Source organism: Corvus brachyrhynchos, unplaced genomic scaffold (assembly GCF_000691975.1).
Source record: "Corvus brachyrhynchos isolate BGI_N302 unplaced genomic scaffold, ASM69197v1 scaffold80, whole genome shotgun sequence".
Lineage (NCBI taxonomy): Eukaryota > Metazoa > Chordata > Aves > Passeriformes > Corvidae > Corvus > Corvus brachyrhynchos.
The window spans coordinates 10,552,075-10,562,074 of record NW_008236769.1 but is presented as its reverse complement, the minus strand read 5'-3'; the positions used below and the strand labels follow the sequence as shown (position 1 = coordinate 10,562,074).

At 39.0% G+C, this 10,000-nt stretch overlaps 1 protein-coding gene across 1 annotated transcript; it reads right to left on the bottom strand.

Annotated features, from left to right (window-relative positions):
* Positions 1 to 210: 210 nt before the first annotated feature.
* Positions 211 to 9,981, bottom strand: LRPAP1 (LDL receptor related protein associated protein 1). The gene is made up of 8 exons (XM_008628663.2): positions 9,883 to 9,981; positions 5,930 to 6,074; positions 5,458 to 5,582; positions 3,988 to 4,108; positions 2,922 to 3,080; positions 2,326 to 2,408; positions 1,251 to 1,427; positions 211 to 934 (listed from the first exon to the last, which is right to left on the bottom strand). Exons 1-8 carry the CDS (start codon positions 9,979 to 9,981, stop codon positions 869 to 871), a joined length of 975 nt encoding a protein of 324 aa, XP_008626885.1. The 3' UTR covers positions 211 to 868.
* Positions 9,982 to 10,000: the final 19 nt, after the last annotated feature.

The window sequence follows — 10,000 nt, the reverse complement described above, 5'->3', positions numbered from 1 at the left end:
ACTGGAATATGTGCTCAGAGAGAAGCTGCTTTAGAAAGCCTTCTGCCTACTCAGAACACAGAAGCACATTCTTGTGGTGCAAAACTACCCCTCCTCTCTTAAAAACTAATGTGTTAATGAACATTACAGGAATTAGCAACATGCTCAAAAAACCAGTCTGGTTGCTTCTCACTGTATGAAAGGGAAGGTAAAAGAAAAGCCTCACCAGAATCTTGTTTTGATTTTTTACTGACCAGGTGTAGCAAAACCAAAGCAACCATGAAAAAGATAATTGTACACACGTGTTAGTCAATAACTAAACTGTGCAAATTGACCTCAGTACTTGTTCCCTCCTTACTCTTCCTCCCCCTCTCACATGAAAGATTCATATACAGTGCAGCAGTGCAGCTCTGAGCCACTAATCAAAATCAGTAAAAATATTTTTATTACCTTAAGTAGGAAATTTAATAGGCCAGGCATTGAAATAAAGACTTTTCAGGCCTCTGTTTCAACTTCCTGTACCTCAGTGTTTGCTTTCATTGATCAGAATACATTACCTGACTATAAGATTAGTATTTTTTTACTAGCAGGAATCCTTTGAGAGTTCACATATTTTTTCCTTTCGACATGACTGATTATTTCAAAGGCTGCTACTTGATTCAGATGTAAGATTTATATGATCCAAGACATGCAATCTAAATATTTAATCTAGTCATTTAATTTTATAGAGCAAATACAAAATTGGTAATTAAGTAGACAAAAAAATTTTTTACAGGACACATCTGTTCAATCCCTACTATTTCACAAGGACTCCTTGGTAAGCCCTGTTCAAAAAACCACACTAACTGCTTTGTGTTAATAAATTGATCCCATGAAGTAGAACAAATTTTTATAGTTCATTGTGTTGAAGACCTTGAGAGATTCTGCTGGATAAGTCTTGCAAGTGCTTCTTTACCTATCAGGAAAACAAAACACATGAAACAAATTTCAGGAAGACAATAAATTATCAATATAGTAATATATTCAGATTTTACTATGAGTATTTGTGACAACAGAAAGAGCAGAGAGCAGGAAGACTTCAGGACTTTCAGAATTAGGTCTATAAAAAACAATTATGTGTATGCTGTACTAAACATGGAGAACAGATGTGCCTTGGAGTCCTCTTCTGGAAATGGTTCAGCTTGCATGAAAAATCAGCACTGGATAATCTACATCCCCTCTGCTACTGAGTTAAACTTTCAACATGTATGTAACACTGGATTTATACAGACCTTATATCCTAGTTCTTTTGTCTTTTCTTGCAGCATGGCATATTTCTCTTTGTTTCTGTTCAGATGATCCTTGTCTCCAGTTCCCTCTACGTGCTTCAGTTTCTGGTGTGAAATCTCTAATTGTTTCTGGTAATGATGGTGCTTTTCAATTTTTGCTTCGAAATGTTTCAGCTCCTCCTAAGACAACAAATACACACAGCTTCACATGAGCTTCTTTCCAAGGCTTCCTTTCTCTTGCCAAGACACTCTTAATGGTATTTTACTAAGTCAGGCACAGAAAGCTTTTTCAGTTCCCTGCTTCTTAAGAATGTCTGGACAATCCATTGCGATCACCACCAGACTCCTGATTTTGAAAGCAGTTGCTGAAAACGACCCACTGTGGAGTCCTGAAAAGGAGACTGTGGGTGGCTGTGAGATGCTACAAGATGACAGCAGTGAACACCAAGTAAAAATTTAGGCATAAGCACAGTGAACTGAGGGGAGGGTGAAAAATTTTAAAAGAAGCCTCTTTTTAAAATCTGATAAACAGGCAGAGTCAGATAAAAAAAAAATCAAATGTTTTCTCTATACAACTTGAATTGAATAAAAGTGGTATGAACCACACAGGAATGAATTTCTATACTATTTCCTTGAAAAGAAGTCTTTATCACAGTAGTTTTGGGTGAGCTCAACACAGCTCCAGCATGGGAAGGTGACAGTACAAGAGATGGGCACGAGAGGGAAATTGCTGGTTATACAGATTACCCTGCTTCCCAAGGACATAATTAGGACATTGGGTAAGAGGGGTAAATCTGGTGCATTGGAAACAAAGCAGCAGTCCCTGATCTTTCACAGATTTAAAATATGCAACACTTGTTTTGAGAAGATTCAGAATTTTCATTCTGCTGATTATAACAGAACCAGCATATGACTAGTTACACACATGTTTATATATCTGAAGTATTAAAAAGGCAGCATGACTTTTTTACAGTGTCTAGATGGTAATACAGAAGTGGCTGCAATCAGAGTAACATTGAGTGTTTCTTTATATGGCAAAATATCTTTCTGCAAGAGAAGTCACTGGAATTCTACTTACCCGAAAAGACTCAAGCTCTTTCTCAGTGAAATTGGCTGATTTGGCCATGTCCCACAAATCAATCACTCTTGGTTCCTCAAATTCTAAACAAACACATATAATGAAATGAAAAAGATGAAGATGCTTTCTCACATACATATAGCTATTAAGCACAGAGATATTAAGCACTGCATTACTAATAGATCTATTTAGACAAAAAGGGAGACACATCCAAATACTGGATAAAATTAGGTACTAGTACTAGATAAAACAAGTAGGTTTTTAAAAGCAAAAAAAAATCCCAAACCCTAGGAACTGGATAATAGCATTGCTTGCCCTGCATGTTGTCTCATTTACTCGGCCTCCTGGAGGTGAAGGTGTAAAATCCCTTCTCATGTGGGCATGGAAGACAGAACTATCCTCTTAACACACTGATTATATCCTTTCATTAGGCTTCCAGTGTTTGGTTCTAAATAAAACTGGGTGGCTGCATCTCTTCAGCCCACTGTGGTACACTATGCATTGCAAAACTGACTACACCTTATTACTTGTCCACTGATTTTAATTTTTTTTAAATGAAATGAATCCCAAATAAGCACCACCCCCCTGTATCATACCACTGGTTGTGTCATATCCCTGGTGACTGACTTTACGCAAACGCTCAAACCCCTGATTGATGCTTCTTAACTTCTCCTTGAGTTCTCTGTGTTTGTTGTGCAAGATTTCCTCTTTCACCAGGTTCTCCTCAGATGGATTGATAACATTTTTGTGGATATCTGTTGAAGAACAGTAAGTGTTATTGATTGTGGGCCAAATCTTGATAGGTCAAAAACTCCAGAAATCCCCCAAATGTGAGGTGAATAAAAGATGTTAAATTCTTAGGATTTAAGTTGAGCGCAAATAAAGCATCAAAACCAGACTTTAGGAAGTAATTCCTTTTGCAGGTCAATATTCAGATCAACGTCCCTCAGTGCTCTGGAGGGTGATGGTACAGAAATGCCTTATAACCCCTACTGGCCGCCAGATTTTAGTAAGGAAATGTTCTTATTTTCCCAGGTTAGTAATATCCCACAAAAATGGGATAAGGATGTTTAATGAATTCTTCCCTGGACATTTCATGAACCAGGACATCTGATGGTGAAATGATTTTCAGCAGCTTCCAGCTTGGACTATGTAATGCAAACATCAAACTATCAGAATTTAGAATTCTTCAGCTCTAACAGTTTTAGCTCAGATTAGTACAGCAAGCTGGGTTCAGATCCTTGATGCTTTAATAAACCTCAGGCTTGGTGCTACAATATTTACTCCCAGCTGGTGAGAGAAAACATGCATGTTCTGCAGACTTGAGAACCACATTTTGCAGCAGTGGATTTATGCTTCCTGCATACTTTCCTGTAAAGTACAATGTAAAGTACAATGGCCTGTAAAGAACAATGGCCATCATTGTTAATCTGATGGCATCTCCCCTGCTTGAAATGCAGGCAGAATCAGAAAAGTGAAATGGCAACATTTTCATTAGCTGGCAAGAACTTTGGCAGCTAATGCAGAACCAAACCCAGGAAGTATCTGAAAGCAGTTCCGACAGAAATGTCAGGAGTTTCAAAGAAACTTGGAAGCGATAGAAGCAATGGGCAGAGAAAAGAGCTGTACTGATCTTGAAACATCAGAGAAATGTTCAGGTACCTTCTGTTCTGCTCACAGTCTCCAGCAGAATATTGTATTCACGAATCTTTTCTTTGTGATGCTTAAATTCTCGCCAGAGCTTATCCAGCTCCTCATCAGAGAACTTCCCAGAGGTCTTGGCCTGAAAGAAACATGAGCTTATTATGCTTTCCAGGCCAAGTGCTTCTGAGTGCCCTCAACTGCCAAAACGTCTTCCCACTTCTCGCCACATTTAGAAAATTATTAAGTGCAGCTTTTCCTTAGATCTTTTCTTTTAATTCTCTTAATATTTGTATGTAGTCAGGATTTAGATGTTGATGGATAAGATGTCTTTAATTATGTCAAAAGGAAGTTTGTTTCAGACTTATAAAGATGGACTTGTTATGGACTACCCAGTGAAAAGTATCTGGCATTTCTATTCTGTGGGACACAATTTAATACAGAAATAAGGGCCATGGAGCTCCATAGACAACTCTAAGGGAACCATGTGCATGAGGGATGCAGCCTGATATTAAACACAATCTTTACTTCATCTTACTCTAGTGGCAAGTGAAGATTTTATCACTACTATGCACTCATTCTGTAACAATTAAGGAAGTACTGCTCACACAGCTGGGGCACTACCCACAAATCTGGTGGCGTACTTGGTGCAATGCCTGATCAAAAGTGAATGTTTTTGATACCTTCTCAGACGCAACTGTTTTTTTGTGCTTAGGGTTGTACTTCACTGTTCCCCAAAGCACAGGACATCATGTTCCTTGCCAGATCTGTATTTAGTTACAGTAGTATTTTTTAATCCAGCAAATCTTTTTTCTGCTTTACTACCACTGCAGTAGAGTCGTGGGAGAATTCTTTAGATTTACCTGACTAGCTGCTTCTTAAAACTTGAATTGCTTAATTTCTGAGGATTAGAGGACTATGACTTTGCCAGTTTTAGCTGCCTAAACTGACAGTACATCTTCCACTTTTTATTTGCATGAATGCAAATCCTGGAAATTTTCACTTGAATACTAGGTTGGGAGAGCCTTTATTTAAAACCCTTCCCCACAATACATTTCACTTTTAGGCAGTCTACAAAGTGGTTCTATTTTAAATGCATCTTTTTTAAAAAGTCCATAAACAACAATAAGAAAACTGAGAAAAACACCACAGATACACTACCACACAGTGTAACAGTCACACTAAGGGAAGCCATGATTTTAGGGAAATGTGATGAAATACTGTTTGATGTCAGTGGATCCAGGCTCCACTCTTCAGACTGATGTGGATGTTTTATTTGGCAAAGACAACCTGCCACATCTGGATGATCTGGATGCAGGTGGCGTACCCTCAGGGCACAAAGATGTGAGCTACAAAGCATGGCAGCATAGTCAGTGCTTAACAAGACAGTATTAATTAATTTCCAAGTCTGGTTGCTCTCAGAAGACACAGCTAAGAGTTCAACAAAGAAATAGGGATTTCTTACATGCAGTTCCTGGAAACCTTACTCACCTTGCTCCATAATTTTTCCAGTCTTGGATCATCTAGTGTGTCACTTTCTGTGCCATCTTTAATATAGTTGGTATCAACTAGCTGAGAATCCTTCTTTTCATTCATTCCATATTTTGTCATAATGACTGCAAGGGAACAGAAGTTACAGAAACATGAGAACCAACTATGGATGTATGGAAGGTGAGAGATGGGCTACATCTGTGACTTGCAAAGCTGGACTTTGCAGTTCATGGAGGAAAAGCCAACGGCTCAAGACACAGAGGTCAAGGTTTAATGACCTCCTCTGAAATTACTGGGAGCAAAGGAATCTTTTAGGCTCCTGCAGCTCCCTGCTCACCTCCAAAGAACTTGTGTGTGCTTGGTGTCCAGAAAGACAACCTGTTATTTAATGGTTCAAACACAAACACAGGTGTCTAACCATGCCTGTGTCTGATACAAAGTTTAAACTCCTTCTTTCCAAGATACACCTTACCATGTAAGTTGCGTCTGAGCTTGGCCTCCTTCTCTCCATCTTCATCCAGCCCTTCAGCCTTCAATTTTTTCCAGCTTAGCTCATCCTTTTCTTGTATTTTTAGATCACTGTGCAACTCTGCCAGTTTGACAGCAGAGAGATGGAGCTAACAAGAACAGAGAAAAGTTTGTATTTAGTTATGTGGAGTCCCCTCTGACTTCAGTTACCTCAGAAACCAGTACAGATACGTAAGAACCAGTATGGTGCAGCAATTCTTCTCAAGCAACAATGCCATTGCCATCACATGTGCTTTCTTGTGGACCATCTTCCAACCATATAGTGAGTTGAAAAACTTTATTGCCTTGCAGGTCAAAGGGTAACTTCATCAGCAATTTTTACTATGATCAAAATAAAAAAAATTCTCAGATCATTTCTTAACATGGTTTATGTGCATTAAAACATACAAAACCTAGAGGTACTTCTGTCTGACATAACAGAACAAAAAAGGTAAGACACTGAGGCTGAAGACAGGAAAATAAAAAAAATAGAGTTCAAATGAATGCTAGGTCAGCCTGAAATTTTGTGAACTACAGAGAAAACAGGAACACACACAATGACTAACAGGCAGTTGGCTAAGCAGCACTGCTGTGACTTGATCCTGAACTTCCAGATTTTAGACATCTTAGTTATTCAGTTTAAAACAAAGAAATGTAATAAATCATCTTAATACTTCAGAACTACTTTTGTCTGTGTCTGTACATATCAACAATCACAAGGTGAGGGAAGGACAAGCCCAGAGAGGAGAGGTGATAAAACCCCCCCAACCACTGTGCACCCAGCTCCTGTGATCTCAGAACCAGCTCGAAGCCACCTGGGCTCGTCAGTCCTAGGACAAGTTTATGTACTGAAGGTGTTTTTTAATCATTAAAACCAGCTTACAGATTACAAAAATTCTCATTTTCAGTGAGGAAGCAGTATGTTTAATAAATACAGACTCAGAACTCAGTATTGTTTTTAAACATCAGGATGACACTGAAAAGATTCAGCCATTCCTTTGTGTGTCAGTAGGTTATTTTAAATTAACTAGGAAAAGTGTCATTACTTTGAGCTAATACACCTCCTATTGACAGGAATTCAGGAAACTATCCACATTATTGTTTCTGCTTCCAGCTTAGGTTGTCATATTGATTCATCTTGTGCCACTGCATATAATTATTTTGTTTAAACTAGTTTTTTTTTTTCCTGCATTTTGCACTTGGCTTACTGAAATTACTAAAACCTAGAGTAGTTAGAATCACAGGTAAATATAATACTTATAGAACACATTAAAACTTCTGATCCCTCTAATACTAAAGCAAAGGAGTGTCCCTGTTGTCTTCTTTACCATCTACTTTTGGGGAACTCCTTGATAGAAACAAGGCACTTAGAAGGAACCACTTTATTTATGGTTTTTAGTATGTGCTAAAGTAAAAGAAAAACCTTAATCATATCCTTATTTGCTTTTCTGGTGCAGGATGACCTGGACAGCCCAAGTGTCACTGCTGCAGTGGTACCAAGTATCAGCATTTTCCTCACAAGAATTGTGCCCTGAAGCTTCAAGAGTGAGTGAAAGGTTTTCTACAAATTGTGAAGGAAATGGCCAAGCATCTCGGTAGTTCTGTACTCTCATATTAGCCAGCATTCAAGTAGCGTGGACTTCACATGTAGTTGGGCTGAGCAAGTACAGGGAAAAAAAATCTTTTATATGTGTGACCTTGTTATCAGAGACACGGTACTGTATAAAAGATTACACAGTGCAGTTTATGTTAGAGTCTCTCTGCAGTTAGTGCAATCTCATGAACATGTACAGCTTTCTGTTTTCTAGAAGGTCTAGAAAAGAATATCAGAACTTCTAAGCATAAAGTTTGGAGTCATCATCAATCAAACATGTTAAAGTCTTATAAAAACTAAGGAACTACATTAAGCCCACTGCTCCTTAAGAGAAAACAAGATTCTATTCAAACTTCTCTCAATTAGAGAAATATTTTTCTGATTCTCATTATAATTTAGTATGAAATGGAAGTAACTGTCCCTGTAGGCATTATAAATCCTTTGAAACCTTTTGGAAGCCCCTTGCCTGTCCCATTTATGTAACATAGAGTAAATATGTAAGTTAATTTAAAGTATTCAGTTCAAGAACTGCTTCCTTTAAGGTCATCTCATGTAGGACCCTAAGTATACCAGGTGAAAACTGTCAATGGGTAAGACTCCTCATCACTTTACTAACATCACTCACATGTTGGAATAACTTACTAGAAGCAGATGTGAAAAGCTAAGTTATTAAATAACCAAGCAACAAGTTCCTTACACTCATTCCTTATGCTGCCTGGACATTAATAACCAAGATGGGTACCTGGCAATCATGGGAATGAGTGCTGGAAATTTGTCAAACATAACATTTTCATCATTTGCTGTTGGGCTGGCTGCAATTATTATCTGCAACATCCTTACTTACACTCTTGCCTCCAAGAGGAAAGAGCTCTTTACTACAAATTTACTATTTATGAAAAGAGATTCTGGAGAAAGATCAAGCCCTCTCTCCCACCCTCAGGGAAACAAGAAGCAAGTCTGGCTTGCCAGCTCCTGGTTCCACTAAGTAACATTCTGGGGCTTTTTTGAGGACTACTCTCCAGCTGTGTGTTGCAATGCTTAATTGCGATATCTGACTTTTATGCCAAAACAAAGAAGTTCCCCACTTTCAGTACTATCTCTACCACTACCAAAATAAAGGAATGAAGAGTTCAGCATTGACACATGGAAGTATTTGAATGCAGGTGTAACACACAGGCACAGTTTTCCTCTTATTTATATATTGCCCAGACATACTGAAAAATCACTTTATAAAACACAAGCTGGGTGACAGTTGTACTTGAAAGTGAAATTTAGATGGTGGCCAATAAACCAAGTAGGTTTTGCATCTCCAGAATCTAGCTCACACATATAGAATGTACTAAACTGTAGTTTTTTACTGATAGAGTTAACTCCATTTTGTATTTTAGCATCTTAACATAGATGATGTAAAGCATCTCAAATTTTAATTCCAAAAGATCCAGGCATGAAAATAAGAAAAGACTGTAATTGGAAAGGTGAGAGGTAAGTGATATTACTATCATTATAGATTATTTCTAGTCTCGGTGGTGTTTCTTTTTCAGCTGTCCATCCACAGCTGGAGTTTTATTAGCATACACTGTCCTATGCTCCATTCTATCCTTCTCCCATTGAGGAAAGGAGTATTTTTGATACCTTCTTTTTGCACACTGGAATGCAGCACTATGGTAGGATCCTAGTTTTTGGCTGAACCCAGGGATACCCTGCCTCCAATTCAATAGCTCAGGCTGTTCAGGATACAGAAGATCCAAAATTAATATTAACTATATTTCTTTGCCTGAAAGAACTGAACCTTCGCCAGTCATGACCCTAATTCTCGTAATCCACAATATTCAGGGGATATGTGCAGTGCAGTCTTCTTCTCCTGTTGGAGCTGTTCTGTTTAGTTCTAAGTACATATTTCCACTGTAATGAAATAATTTGACTGTATTTTCACTTTAATTAAATATTTTTTGTAGTCCAGTGTGAGAGAAACTCAAGTATCACTGTTAAAATTAAGGCTCTCATCTGGGAAAGGTGATATCCATTTGCTGGTCCCCCTGCATTTGTTTACATCGCTTGATGTGAATGAAAGTGACACAACCACAGGGATGGAGGGTTTCATCTTCTCCTGTGCTGTGAACTCCTGCCCTGTGCCGAGCAGGAACCAAGGCCACCGCCTTCAGACAGATGAAAGCATCACAATCCTGAACAACAACCAGCGAGCACTGGAGCCAGCCGCAGATGGCCCGAGAGGGGCTTCCCTCTCTCTCCCACTTCCTGGGCAGGTGGTTTAGCTGCAGTATTTTACCACGGGCAGGTCAACACTTCCCAGGACTCAGACACACATCCCCTCTCCCGGGAGAAGGTTGCTCTCCGCCGCCGGGACAGCCGCACGGCGCGGGGCTGAGCGAGTTCCTCGCTGCGTGACGGTCGGGGACAGCCATGCCCGAGAACCGGAGAAAA

Coding starts and splice junctions, on each gene's coding strand:
- LRPAP1 (XM_008628663.2), bottom strand. CDS start 9,981: ATGGCTGTCCCCGACCGTCACGCAGCGAGGAACTCGCTCAGCCCCGCG. Junction 5,583..5,929: donor GCTCAGACGCAACTTACATG/GTAAGGTGTATC, acceptor GTTCCCTTGCAG/TCATTATGACAAAATATGGA. Junction 935..1,250: donor CAAAAGAACTAGGATATAAG/GTCTGTATAAAT, acceptor TTTTCCTGATAG/GTAAAGAAGCACTTGCAAGA.